At 49.8% G+C, this 14,340-nt stretch overlaps 1 protein-coding gene across 1 annotated transcript; it reads left to right on the top strand.

Moving 5' to 3' along the window:
- The first annotated feature begins 4,398 nt into the window (after positions 1–4,398).
- Positions 4,399–13,296, top strand: TMEM109 (transmembrane protein 109). Its single transcript, XM_012778343.3, has 4 exons — positions 4,399–4,561; positions 10,202–10,446; positions 11,099–11,201; positions 11,659–13,296. Exons 2-4 carry the CDS (start codon positions 10,210–10,212, stop codon positions 12,048–12,050), a joined length of 732 nt encoding a protein of 243 aa, XP_012633797.2. The 5' UTR covers positions 4,399–4,561; positions 10,202–10,209; the 3' UTR covers positions 12,051–13,296.
- Positions 13,297–14,340: the final 1,044 nt, after the last annotated feature.

The following is a 14,340-nucleotide window of genomic DNA, read 5'->3' as shown; positions in this document are numbered from 1 at the left end:
TGAACATTTCTATGCTTTAGTCTCCTCATCTGTAAAATGGAGGAGTGATAACAAGGCTAGAACTAACTCACAGGGTGGTTGTGAAGAGTTAATACACAAAAAGGACATCACTTCCCTGCACCAATAAAGTAGCATGCTAATTAAGTCCTCTTGCTTCCAGCCTGACCTCCTTCTAATCCACTTTCCACAGAACAGCCAGTGATCTCCTTTCAATGAAAAATCTATTCACGCTACTCCCCAGGCTTTTCATTCATCCAACAAATATTGATTGGGTGCCACCTATGTGTCAGGCCCTGTTCTGACAACTGGAGATAGAAAAGTTGAACAACAAAGACAAGGTTTCTGATCTCTTGGAGCTTGCATTCTACCGGGAGGACACAAACAACGCATAAGAAAATTCCAGAGAGTGGTAAGTGCTATGAATAAAACAAATCAGAGTAAGATAAATGGGGGTGCTGGGGATTAGACGGATGACCACTTTAGGCACCATGTTCAGAGGGTGCATCGCTGAGGGGGGGGGGACATATTTGCTGAGACCTGAATGAGGGTATAGGGGCAAAAGGAAAGCTTCCTTTCTGCCCTCTGAAGGTTCACTGAAATGATCTGACAATAGACAGATTGAAGAGAGAAAAGGAACACAAATTTATCAACATGCAAGTGTGCACAGGAGCCATACAAAATATGAGACTCAAAGAAGAGTCAGATGGCTGAAGCTTCAATACCACCTTCTTCATAGAGAAGAGGGAGATGGGGGAATGTAGGCAATTTTGAAGAGTAGTATATGATTTTTTAGGGCAAATGAGCCCAAAGAACAATGGTCTGGGACAAAGTTCCTCTCAATGCTAGGGGAAGTGGCAACAAGGTGAGGGGCAGAACTACACTGTGAACAAAGGATGTCTTACTGTGCAGATGAAGTCTCTCAGGTAATCTCTTGGAGCTGCCTTCAGAATAGGTGAAAAATCTGTCTAGGCCTGGTAGCCACTTTTAGTCTTTTCTGGTCTCCAGTGGTTAATCTTTCCTGGTTATTTGATTACATTCCTAGGGAGGAGGTTTTAAGACAACGGCATTTCTTTTGAAAGACGTTTTCTCAGCCAGATAAGGGAACTTGCAGAGAAAATCCTTCTCTGCACTTGAGTGGAAGGCACAAGAGATTAGCTGCTCCTTGGTTCTGAGGCAGATGCTAATACCTTCCAATTTCCTTTCATTCAAAAATGCTGGGCATGCCAATGCATGGTAGTTTGGGGTACTGTTCTCTAAGCCCCAAAAAGGAAAAGGAGTCGGTCCTGAGACCAGGAATGAAGGAGAGAGTTTCTGGCAAGGGAAGCTTGCCCACGTGTCTGACCCATGCTGGCCTCCATAGTCTCACCTCACCTTCTCTCCAGCCACACTGGCCTTTCAACTCTTCAAGATTCTTCAAACATACCCACTCTGGATGGCTCCAGAACTTTTGCCTAGAACACTTTCCTCAGCTCTCTCCCTTTTCCCCTGCCCTTCCAACCCCTCTAATGTAAACTTCAGTTTCACCTTAAAGGTTAGCCTTTCCTTGACCCCTGACTGAGGTTTGGTCCCCACAGGACCCTGTAATTCCCTCCAACACACTTTGAATAACTATAGTAATTTTTTTTTGAGACAGAGTCTCACTCTGTTGCCCAGGCTAGAGTGAGTGCCATGGCGTCAGCCTAGCTCACAGCAACCTCAAACTCCTGGGCTCAAGCGATCCTCCTGCCTCAGCCTCCCGAGTAGCTGGGACTGCAGGCATGCGCCACCATGCCCGGCTAATTTTTTCTACATATATTAGTTGGCCAATTAATTTCTTTCTATTTATAGTAGAGACAGGGTCTCGCTCTTGCTCAGGCTGGTTTCAAACTCCTCACCTCGAGCAATCTGCCCACCTCGGCCTCCCAGAGTGCTAGGATTACAGGCGAGAGCCACCTCGCCTAGCCAACTATAGTCATTTGATTATTTACTTATAAGTATCTGTTTGATGTCTGTTCTCTGCTAGACTATTAACTTCATGATGGCAGGAACCATAGTTGTTCTGGTTACTCTTGCTCTCAGATCTAAGAGTGCCACACAGTGCCTGGCACACAGCAGGAAGTCAAGTACTGTACTTGGATGTGTGGTAGGAAATACAATGGATCTGTTTAGGTGGAGCCTTGAACCCCAGGTTAGACTTGATGGACTGGCAGCATTCGATTGCATTTGAGCTATGGAACCACTCATCAGAGTTCCCTCTGGAAGATACTTGCTGGATTGGTTGGGGTGGGACAGAATAGTAGGGAGGTCCAGTAATCAATTATTGGACAAATCTTTATTGAGTACCCACTGTGTGCCAGGCAGGCACAGTACTAGGCATTGGTGATACCACAATGAGCAAAACTGGAGGTGTCCCTCTACTGGGGAGCTTATGGCTATGACAGCAGAATGCAAGAAAAAGGGAGTCCCTTTATGGCTTTTCAGTTTCAAAAGCCATTTCTACAGAGACTAGAAAGGATTCAGGACAATTGACTTTCCAGTAAACAGGAGACTTTGGGGAGAGGGATGTATGCATAGGTGTTGGTGGGTTGCTGAGGAAGGAACTTTATGCCTGGCTCCCCCAGGCCAAGGCTGCTGTTGCTGGTTGGGAAGCACAGGGACACAGTGGCCAAACTCCCAGAAGCAGCTCCATTTTCCAGGTGGATTCAGTGGTAACCTGTGTGACTGAGTGAAAGAATATTAGGCAGGATTGTGAGCGTCTGTGGACGAGTGACAGAATATTAGGCAGGATAATGAGTCTCAGGAGTTGCCAGCTCAAACAACTGACACTGAAGATTAGATTAACTCCCCCCCACCTTCCTCTATTTGGCTCTATGTTAATTCTCCAAAACTGAAATTCAAAGTGGGAAGAACCCTGAACTGTCTGAGATTGTTTCTACTACTCAAATGGAAAAGAGTTGAATAAAACATCAATTTGTCACAGAAAAATAAAAGTTACATTTCTTGCCGAGGAAAGGCTGCAATGAGACTGGTAATCCTACATATCAGAAACGATCTGAGCTCACAAGCAAATGTGAAGTTGACTGTTAGAAATGCTGGAAAGTGAAGTGCACCAGCCTGTTCTGGAATAAAGACTCTCAGCTGAGAGGCAGGAAGCGATAAGGGCCCAGATGAAGATGGATGAGTCTGAGAAACATTTGTTGGGAAGAAACAACTGGGTGAAGTGACAGATTGGGAGCCATTTGAGTGTGTAGTCTTGAGAAGGCGGCAGAATTAGAAGGCTAGTTCAGTGTGCCGGTGAAGAGTTACATTTCAGAGGGTTGAGTTTGAGGAAGGGGTTTTAACCTCAAAGGGGAACTGTCCTATGGCAGCTAATGGTGGTGATGAAAACACTCAGACAGTAACTTAGATTTAAAAAAAAAAAAAAGTTCACTCTCGTTACTTCCTTGAAACTTCACACCAACTGTGAAGTGGTATTTGTATGTACTTTATAGTTTTTTTTTTTTTTTTGAGACAGAGTCTCGCTTTTGTTGCCCAGGCTAGAGTGAGTGCCGTGGCGTCAGCCTAGCTCACAGCAACCTCAATCTCCTGGGCTCAAGCAATCCTCCTGCCTCAGCCTCCTGAGTAGCTGGGACTACAGGCACGCGCCACCATGCCCGGCTAATTTTATATATATATATTAGTTGGCCAATTAATTTCTTTCTATTTTTATAGTAGAGACAGGTTTTGAACTCCTAACCTTGAGCAATCCGCCTGCCTCGGCCTCCCAGAGTGCTAGGATTACAAGCGTGAGCCACCACGCCCGGCCTACTTTATAGTTTTGAAAGTTAAGCAACTAAGGTCCATAGAAAAGAAGTGACATGCCCGAGGATCACAAAGTAGGCAAGGGATCACTTCATCCAAATCCTTGGCGGGTCCCCTTACAATGCTGCCTTTGTGATAGAAATAGGGTGTGGGGGTTGGTTCCCTTCCTTCTCTAAAATTCTGAGCTAATGCTTGGGACCCATCTGCAGACTTCAGGTGTGGATTTGCTCTCTGGGGGAGCGGACGCATTTTCCCAGCGTTGCGTGCCTTTAACTGCTCCTCTAACACCTTTTCCCTTTGTGCCTTTTGAGCGCGAAAAGTTTCTCAAAAGACCAGGTGTTCTGAAGCGGCCTGTTAGAACTACATTTCCCACAAAGCCCCAGGAGGGGAATTTGTAGCCCAAGAACTACATTGCCCCAAATGCCGAGCGGTTGAAAAGGCGGATTAGCTTCGACCCCGATTTTAAAGATTAGTTTACCCACTCTACAGCACAGATATAGCTGTGATATTTCCCGTCTCCCGCCGGAGACTTCCGTTCCCAGCTGGAACTTCCGATCCCATTCTTCTCTCGGAGGGAACGCTCGGGGAAAACAAACGTCGCGGCTGAGGCAGAGCGCGTGCGCGCAGGGACAGGCTCGGTCTGGGAGCGAGGCCGTCCGTCTCCGAGCACATCCCGCCTTGCGCACGCGCAGACCATAAACCAACGCCCCGGAGTTGAGGCGCGGGTTTGGTGGCGCGTTTTAGCGAAGTCGCACGTGAAGGGTAGCGGCGGCCGGAGCCGGTGAGTGCGGACCGAGACCGGGACTGGCGGGCAGCATGCAGCAGTGGGAGGCGGCAGCCGCTGCAGGCCGGGCTGGGGCGGAGCCGTGAGGCCCGGGGAGCTTGAGTGGGGAGGGGTCCGACGTGGTGTGGCGGGCGAAACATACTGGGGACCCGGATCCTCGTTGCTATGCAACCGGGGGCGTCGTTACTAGGTCATCCAGGAGGCGCGCATTTCCGTGGAGAAGTGTTGGAGCGCCGGAGGGTGAGTCCAGTGAAGGCGCAGCGGCTGTCAGACTAGGGGACGAGGCCAGCGCCCCCTCGCCCCCGACCCCCGCCCCAAAGCCCAGCCTCCTGCAGCCTCAGTTTGAGTCCCTCGGGGTACCCCGAACTCGTGGGTCGCAGCGCCTCTCTTGCCAGCGACGCCACCCTACAGCTCTTGGCAGAGGACGCACTGTTCGAAATAGCACATTGCCACTGACACCCTGTCTCCGGGAGGTTGGGCCCTGGGAGGGCGCGGCGCGGCTGCCCCTTTGCCATTGCCCTGCCCCCAAACAGTTGCTGGGCGGCAGCTGTCAGGGGTTTAGCGGGGGTTGCCCCGGACCTGCCAGTCCTCTGACTTCATTCTCTGCAGTGGCGGCTTCGTCCTGTTTAGGATCTTCATTTCGACTCAGCTGTGCATCTCAGGTGGCTGCTGTATATTTGGATCAACTATTAAAATAACCTCCCTCCCCACCTCTCCATGTCTCTCCATTTCTACCCTCCTCGCTTCTTGGCGGATCTTCTAATATTCATTTAACAAGCATTTATTAGTCATCTCTCTGTGCTAGTCTCTGGGGATTCCAAGAAAAGTTAGATGTCAAGTCTGACCAGGAGGCTCTCAGTCTAATGGGGAGGCAGGCTGATAAACTGCTAAGTTACACTACAGTGTGGTGAGTGGTATATTAGCCATTTGTCTGCTGCAAGTATTTCTATAGACATCTATAAAGTCCTTGCAGTAACATCTTAACTCTTTGCAGCAACTTTTAACCCGGTTTGGCTTCACCCCGTTTTATATTTGAGGAGAATGGAACCCAGACAGGTTAACTAACAGGCATAAAGGTAGTGGCTTTTAGTTTGTGGCACAGTTGAGCCTGGGAGGGAAGTCTGGGGTTCTTTGTACACTCCTACATTTTTGAGGCTTTCCCCTGTGCTGCTATTTATCTGTAGCAGCTGTCTGGTTATGCATCAGAAATTCCTGGGGAGCTTTACAAACAAAAGGCTGAGCCCCTCTGTGGGAGAGTCTGAGTAGGTGACTCTGGGTGGGACAGACATCCTTGTTTAACAGGCTGCACAGGAGTTCCGATGGGCAGCGAGTTGAGAACCGCTACTCCATAGGGGCAGCTATGAGCAGTGATGGAACAGTCAGGTCCGGCAGGGGGCACTAAGTCAGCTGCCCCTTCTGCCACACAGTGATTCATAGCATGAAAGGAAACTAACCAAAGGAAAGAGAAGAAGAGGAAGCAGCCTTGGCGGGAGGTGTGTGAACCCCCACCCTAGCCCTGTAGCAAACCATAGCTAAACATAAGCAGTAGTACTTTCTCACTGTCATAGTAAGTTAAGCAGTTTCCCCAGCCCACCTGGGTTCTCCTGACTCCATCTTAGCCATATTGCAGCTACCTGGACAAAAGTGGCAGGTCTTGTCCCCATCTTTTACTATCTTCTCATACCTCTTGATACAAACCCATGACCTGTAAGCCCAGCCAGTGTGTCATCTCCTGGTAGGTGGTTTCCTCATGGGAGTCCTCATGTCCTCCTACTTTGAGCTTGTTGATGTTTGGCAAAACTTTAATCTCCTTGAGGGCAGGGACCATGTCTTCTCAAGGCAGCGTGGGGGTTTGGGGCAAGCAAAAGGGCAAGATTGAGATCCTAGGTTCTGCAGTCAAGTCCCTGGTTCTGCTCTGTGATCTTGGATAAGTCACTTGACCTCTCTAAGCCATACTTTTCATAGTGAAATGGGGACAGTAGTAATACCTTGAAAGATTGTTGTAAGAGTTAAATGAGATGGTAAAGTAACAAGTACTTTGTAAATTTTAAAGCACCACACAAAGTTATAATTTATATATATTATTATTATTATTTGTTGTAGTTGTTGAGTGCCTGCCATTTGTCTGAAGCCAGGCATTACAGGAGGTGAAAAAGTTTAAGACATGCTTCCTCTTCTCAGAGGTTGAGACTGCTTCGGCTCTTGAGTACCATGGCCTCTTTCTTTATTGTAAGTGTTTGATTAGGCCAAAATGAGGAGGCATAATGAATAGGGAGTTCACACTGCTTAGGACTAACCTGGAAGAAATGAGAAGGAATCCTGTTAAAACAATTTGAAAAAATGAACCAGCCAGCCAGTCATCCACACTCATTATTTCTAAAGGGTGCACTCCAAAATCCTGTTAGATTTGGTTTCTGGTACACTTTGGAAAGTCAGCTTGCATGGTGATGCCAGCCTCACTGTGGAGGGTTTACTTCAAGGTCCCCCAGCTCCCCTGAACTGAGGCAGGTGGCCACTTGAAAGTTGAGGCTGGCACAGAGCACAGCAGGCTGCCGTGGGAGGAGCAGCTCATAGCACCCTGACCTTCTAAGGTGGAGGAGACGACATCTGATTCCCCCCTCGTGGAGGTCCTTGGATACAGGATCCAACCCAAGATAGCAACCTTGCTCTTTAAGTCCCCAACGTGGTTATGACCCACATAGCTTGGGAACTGACCTATGCTGTCCTCATCTCTGACCACTGGCAGGCAGGAGCCATCTGGTTCTTAATTTGTGCCAAAAAGAGTGGAAGGCTTTCCCGGTCTGAGGTACTTCCACATAAATTGTGCGTTTTGTAGCCCTGCTTGACCCTTGAGGCCTCAGGAGGGGCTTAGAGCAGCTGTTTTGGAGCCAGAAAGTACCCCAAATGTGGTATTTTTAGTTCTCTTTCTTTGACCCTCCTCCTTCCCACTAAGCAAAAAATGGGAACACCCTTCTCTCCCTCTCCTTCATCACAATGGCTGTGGATTTCTGGCTAACTCCCTGAGTGCCTAGGTAACTGCAAAACTTCAAAAACCTGGCTGTCCTTATCTCAGGGGCATGGCTTAGCCTCTGATCATTAGGTTTGAATCATAGAAACTTCCCGGAACTACAGGTTCATTTCGAAGCCTGGAGGAGACCTGGCGGTTTGCTGGTGCTGTTTGACATTTCTCCAGCAGGGAGGCAAATAAAAGGTGGACTTGCATACATTTTCCTTGGCTGAGCCTCACCTGCTTCAATGAGTTGGTACTTGTTGGATCTTAACTTGTCTGTGGCATCATGTTACAGAAAAGATCAGAGCACAAAGTGGTTAGGTGAATTTTACCAGTAATTCACTGAGATGATTGGTGGATGCCAAGTTTATTTAAGTTCTTGAATAATCCATTGTATGACTTTCTAAATCATTTCTGAGACTTAGTTGAACATGATACAGCTGAGTGGTTATGGGTGAGGGGGCCCAGTGTCAGATGCACCTGGATTCAAATCCTGGTTTCCCCACTTACTACTTAACTTTCCTCAATTTATTTATCAGTAAAATAGAGAATAATAGCAATACCTATCTTGTGGGCAGTTGTGAGGGTTAAATGAAATAGTTGGTGCATGGCAAGACCTATTAATAGGTAAATGTTAGCTTTTTAGTAGTAACTATATCTTTCCTTAAGGGTTGTTCTTTAAGCCTTTGCCTACTGTCTTAGTCCATTTTCTGCTGCAATAACAATACCACAGACTGGGTCATTTATAATGGACAGAAATGTATTAGGTTCATGGTTCTGGAGGCTGGGAAATCTAAGAGCATGGTGCTGGCATCAGAAGAGGGTCATCCCAGGACAGAAGGGCAGAAGGCCGAAGCAAGCACATGAGACAGAGAGAGGAAGATAGAAGTTGGCCCAACTCATCATTTTTATCTAGAACCCACTCCTGAGATAACTAACCCACTCACAAGATAATGACATTTAATCCATTCATGAAGGTAGAGTCCTCATGACCTAATCACCTCTTAGGGATCCTACTTTTTAATACTATATCATAAAAGCAATTAAATTTTTTTTTTTTTTTTTTTTTTTTTTTTTTTTGAGACAGAGTCTCATTCTGTTGCCCGGGTAGAGTGCCGTGGCGTCAGCCCAGCTCACAGCAAACTCAAACTCCTGGGCTTCAAGCAATCCTCCTACTTCAGCCTCCCGAGTGGCTGGGACTACAGGCATGTGCCACCATGCCCGGCTAATTTTTTCTATATATATTAGTTGGCCAATTAATTTCTTTGTATTTATAGTAGAGATGAGGTCTCACTCTTGCTGATTTCGACCTGACCTCGAGCAATCCGCCTGCCTTGGCCTCCCAGAGTGCTAGGATTACAGGCGTGAGCCACTGTGCCCGGCCTCTATATATTTTTAGTTGGCCAATGAATTTCTTTCTATTTTTAGTAGAGGCGGGGTCTCGCTCTTGCTGTGGCTGGTCTTGAACTCTTGACCTTGAACGATCGTCCTCCTCAACCTCCCAGAGTGTTAGGATTACAGGCTTGAGCCACCGTGCCCAGCCAGCAATTAAATTTCAACATGAGTTTTAGGGGGGCATTCAAACTATAGCACATCCTTTGGAGGTGGGGAATTGAAGTCATTTTGTATTGGTGGTTCTCAGCTTTGTGCATTGGAATCACTGGGGGAGCTTTTGCAGGTCTAAGCCTAGGCAACACCCAGAAATGACATCAGGACCTCTGGGCTTGGGACACAGACCTCAGTACTTTGTGAAGATTCTAGGTAATTCCAATGAGCAGCCAAGGTTGAGATCCACTGTATACCTTGACTCTCAATGAATGTGGGATTTGTTTTCTTTTTTTCTTGTTTTGTATCCCCACTAAAACTGATAAGGAGAATGTGGGATTTGGAAGCAGAAGCTTATGTTCAAATCCTGACCTTTCTACTTCTTAGCCCAGTGACTATGAGCAAATTCTTAACTTCTGAGTCTCAGTTTCTTCTCATCTGTACCAACAGGGGTGAGCAGGGTCATGGCCACCTCACATGATGGTCCTGCAGAGCAAGTGGCATGTGTACAGTTATTCTTGTTTGAGCACATAACTGAGCACTTTTCTCCTGCTGAGGAATTAGCTATAGTGCTCTGCTCTACCAGCTGAGCTGTCGAAGGGACACTCACTTTTCTTTTTATCATTATATGGTGGTAACCCTACTTGTCTGCTATTTTGAAGTTATTTTCTATATCAGCTTTATCTTAAGTAGATTATAAGCTTCTTGGGACAAAGCCTTAGAGTCTTTATAATTCTTTTACGTCCATAGCACGCACCTAAGACACAGAGACAGTCCTTCAGATTTTTATAACTGGCATATACCTTAGAGAGATCTTCTCACTCTTTGACATTGAATAATACTTGCTGGTTAATCAATATGCACCTGGTAAAGCATGTGAAAGAGGAACCTGTGAATTAGATGGTCATGGCCAGCTTAAGTTGGAAGTCCTAGTCCTTTCTGTCTCAGCTAACAGCCCTTTCTAGCTTAGGTGCTTGCTGGGGGGGAGGAGTAGAGGAGGATGTTGGGGCATTGAGAGCTGGGAGAGTGGCTGTGTCTACCGGTTCTGGCCCTCAGCTTACCCTGTGCTTCTCTCCTGGCAGACCCAGTCATGGCAGGCTTAGGCAGCAGTCCACGGTGGAGCAGGCATCTGTTCAAAGCTATCCTGATGGTCCTAGTGGCCCTCATCCTCCTCCACTCAGCATCGGCCCAGGCTCATCGAGACTTTGCACCACCAGGCCAGCAGAAGAGGGAGGCCCCAGTTGATCTCTTGACCCACATAGGTCGGTCTGTGCGGGCGACACTGGATGCCTGGATTGGGCCAGAGACCATGCACTTTGTGTCAGAGGTAAGGAAGGTGGTCTCTGCCGTGACTGTGCACACTGAAGAAAGATAAAAGAAGAGGTGTTGGTAATGGCCACCTCATCTTGGCTCTGCATCTTCTCAGTGTCATAATCCCTGGTGCAGAGAGCCCCAAGTGCCACAAAAAGAAGCCCCATGGTACTTGCCTTTTGCTGCCTCCTCATTTGATTCCTACCCTAGGGCCTTTTAGCTCCATTCCTTTCCCTGGCTCCTGCCCTTTCTTTGTGAGAAAGACTAGGAAATGAGCCATGTTTATAAACCATGCCATTTGGTGACTATAGAATTTGGTGATCACTCAAGGGATTTGATGATCCCCCAACCCCCATTCATACACAAGTACACCAACTCTTTCCTCCAGAGTATCCCAGCAAATCAGTTGAATTAGGTCCCAGATGTCCTAGTTTCCAGTTTAGGAAGGAGGAATGGCCTGTTGTACATCCTTTGCACTGGAAGGTGGATGTGGAAGGGCCCCCTCAGCGAGGCCCAGGGCCTCCAAACCTCTGACCTGGGCCCTTCACCACGGGCTGAGAAGCGAGTTGGAGACCTTCCTGCAGGCCTTGCCTGGGCAGTGGTGACTGGGCTTAAGGAGAGCAGCATCATTACTTATGGGCTCATTTTACTCTATGCTTTTTCCACAGACCTCGTCCCAGGTGATGTGGGGCATCTCATCAGCCATCTCTATGGCCTTCTTTGCTCTGTCTGGGATCGCAGCACAGCTGCTGAATGCCTTGGGGCTAGATGGTGAGTGGTATACAACTGGATCCTCGGGGAGCTTCACCTGTGCCTTCCTGTTTGTGGGAGTTTATCTTTGTCAGGGTGTAGACTTTTCTCCAAGCTGCTTGACACTTCCCAGGTTTCCCCAGACATGGCACAAGAGCAGGCTAAGAACTACCACCACCATGTACCAGTTGTATATGTCCCATCAGACATCATGCTGAGCGTAGTATCTCATTTACTTGTTATTCAAGGCCCAGTGAGGCAGGTGGAATTGTTCCCATTTAATAAATGAAACTGTGGCTCAACAAAAGGTGCAAGGTCCCACAGCAAGCAGAAACAGAGCTGAGATTCCAACCCTTAGCTCTTTGAGTCTGAGAACAGATTATTCCTTTACAAGGGGCTGGTACCTCCCACTTTTTAAGTTCTCACCCTCTTCCCCTCACCACTTCTCTGGGGTGACTCTGCCTCTCCCCTCTTCCAGGTGATCACATCACTGAGGGCCTGAAGCTCAGCCCTGGCCAGGTCCAGACCTTCCTGCTGTGGGGAGCAGGGGCCCTGGTCATGTACTGGCTGCTGTCCCTGCTCCTCGGCTTGGTCCTGGCACTGCTGGGGAGGATCCTGTGGGGCCTGAAGCTTGTCATCTTCCTGGCCGGCTTTGTGGCCCTGGTGAGGTCGGTGCCCGACCCTTCCACCCGGGCCCTGCTGCTCCTGGCCTTGCTGACCCTCTATGCCTTGCTGAGCCGGCTCACTGGCACCCGGGCCTCGGGGGCCCATCTGGAGGCCAAGGTGCGAGGGCTGGAGCGCCAGGTGGAGGAGATGCGCTGGCGGCAGAGGCGAGCAGCCAAGGGGCCCCGCAGCATGGAGGAGGAATGAGCAGAACGCCCCATGCGCCTTCACCATACCAAAGACCTGAGTTGCTTCAGGGCGCACAGCCCTCCTGCTGGGCCCTTGCCCTCTTCTTGCCCTGTCTCTGAACCTTCAGAACCTTGATCCCCAGCTAAGAGAGAGAGAGCCCATCCCCACTGCTGGTCCCCAGGGCCTTGTCTTCTGAGGTTCGTTGTCTGGGGTTGGTTCTCTTAACCCTTTCTATGTTCCTAGCCTGTCTTGGCCAGGGCAGGTTGGAGGGGCCACCCCTCTGGCTTCTGCATCTGCTCTCGGCGGCCTCACTGCCATCAGTCTCCTGTGACTTAACCAGCTCCCTTCTGCTGTTGCCATAGCTTCCTCCTAATGCTCTTGCTCTCCTGTCCTGTCCTGTCCTGCTCCTTGGCCGAGTCCCCAGTTCCCTTCCTGCTTTTCTCTTCCCTCCAGCCCTGTACTCCCACCAAGTCACAGTCCTCAAAGATGCTCCTGTCCTCTTCATTGCCCAGCAGTGGGGAAGGGGATATGGGACCTGAGGATGATGGAGCAGGAAACGGGGTCCTCTGAGTCCTGTGGGGCTGGGGAGGAGGGTGTCCCTTGAGTCTGTTACAAGTGCCTTAATCGGAGCCAGCAGGGCCCTCTGCTTGCCCGCTGCCATACTGTATGTAGGAAAGTGCACTGTGGCTGCTTCGTGTCAAGAATACAGCAGTTGCTCTCAGAATTTGATTCCCCTTCAGCCAAAGCAAAAGATGGCTGCTGCTTTGCAGGCTTGTGCCTGCAAGTAGGACCCGCAATGGCTGTCGGATGCCCTGAAGGGCTCCGGAGACCCTGAGGAGGAAGAAGGACTCACTTTCTTGTCTGCACAGCTGCATGTGGTTCTCTATCCGATTCCTCCATTCCCTGCCACCGAGGAGGAGTCGCTGATCAGTGTCCGCCCCAGCAGCCTGGGCAGAACACAGGCAGCCCCTCTCCCTTCGGGTGCTCTGTGGGGAGCAGGCTGAGCCGCCAGCTGCCCCCTCTCCACGAGGGCACCCTTTCTTGGCAGTTAGGGGCCACTTCTTCCTTTGAGTTTGTGATGGAGGTGGGTGTCCTTCTCTGCCAGGCCCAGCACATGATGTGAAGAATAAATGCCCAGTTCTTACTGTTACGATTTGATGTGGAATCACAGCTGCAGTGATATATTTTTTCAGCTCTTGGTTGGTTTTAAATAAAGTGCACGCTATTTTATTATCTTGTTCTGAATAAAATGTATTTACTCAAAGTCTAGATTGCTTTGATGTCTCCCTCTACTGCTAAACCGGTTTCTGTAATGCAGCTCTGCCTTCTCTGCTTCTCCCTGTAGGGGCAGCATGAAGCTGGCAGGGAGGGAGGCACTGAAAGGCAGGCTGGTACCAGGTCCCCTTCCCTCCAGGGGGGTGAGGAATGAAGAAGGTATGCTCCCAGTAGAAAACTTCCAGAAACTTTTTCTTCTTTTCCCCACCACCCCCAAACTTCCAGGAACTAACCAGCACTGTTGGAATAGGATGTGTGTGTGTTGGGGTGGGTGGCGGTACCCCTTCCCCACAGTGTGCTGGAGTGTTACCAGTGGGTGGGCAGCCTAGAGAAGACTTGCCTGCCCTCCTCCCCACCCAACAGACAACAGACAGGAGGAGTTTCCTGCGCCAGGGCTCCCAGCTGGGCTGTAGGTTGGATCAGTCATTTGTGGAGGGGCCTAGACATGGGTTTTTCTTCTTAAGCTGCCATGGGGATACTAACGTGCAGCCGGAGCCCCGCTCTGGACCGCTCCCAGCACAGGCTGGCAGGCAGCACTGGGCCAGGCCCCAGGCAGCAGGCCTCTCCTTGGGAGTGTTGGCTGCCCTCACCCTTCCTAGGCCCACGGGCCTCTCCCTGGGGTGGGGCTGGGCATGAAACTGGAGCTGCCTGCACCTGAGCCCTTCCTCCACAGGGGTGGCCCAGGGCTCTGTCAGGGCAGGCCCAGGTGGCTGGCATCTGGCCCCGTTTGTCCCCCTCCCTTTCTGCCCCTGCAGCTCGGTTCCCATATGTCCCTGAATTCCGGTTCTGATTCAGGTGTCAGATGCCTTCACAGGTGAACAGCTTGTGGGGCGGGGGTGAGGCAGAGGAAGCGGGCTTTTCCTCCTTGGTCAGGAGCTTCCGAGAGGCAGCCAAACAGAACACATCGTGTCCCTCCGGCGGAGGCGGCCGGTCCCCTCTTGTAGTCTCCCGGGAAGCGCCTTCTTCCCGACCTCAGGCACCGGGGCGCTCTCGTGCTGGGGATCCGGAGGGCACTAGGACCCGGCGGGGCGGA

This window comes from Microcebus murinus, chromosome 4 (genome assembly GCF_040939455.1).
Source record: "Microcebus murinus isolate Inina chromosome 4, M.murinus_Inina_mat1.0, whole genome shotgun sequence".
Lineage (NCBI taxonomy): Eukaryota > Metazoa > Chordata > Mammalia > Primates > Cheirogaleidae > Microcebus > Microcebus murinus.
Note: the sequence above shows the minus strand (reverse complement) of the source record. Positions and strands in the feature narration are given on the sequence as shown.

Coding starts and splice junctions, on each gene's coding strand:
- TMEM109 (XM_012778343.3), top strand. CDS start 10,210: ATGGCAGGCTTAGGCAGCAGTCCACGGTGGAGCAGGCATCTGTTCAAA. Junction 10,447..11,098: donor CCATGCACTTTGTGTCAGAG/GTAAGGAAGGTG, acceptor CTTTTTCCACAG/ACCTCGTCCCAGGTGATGTG. Junction 11,202..11,658: donor GAATGCCTTGGGGCTAGATG/GTGAGTGGTATA, acceptor CCCCTCTTCCAG/GTGATCACATCACTGAGGGC.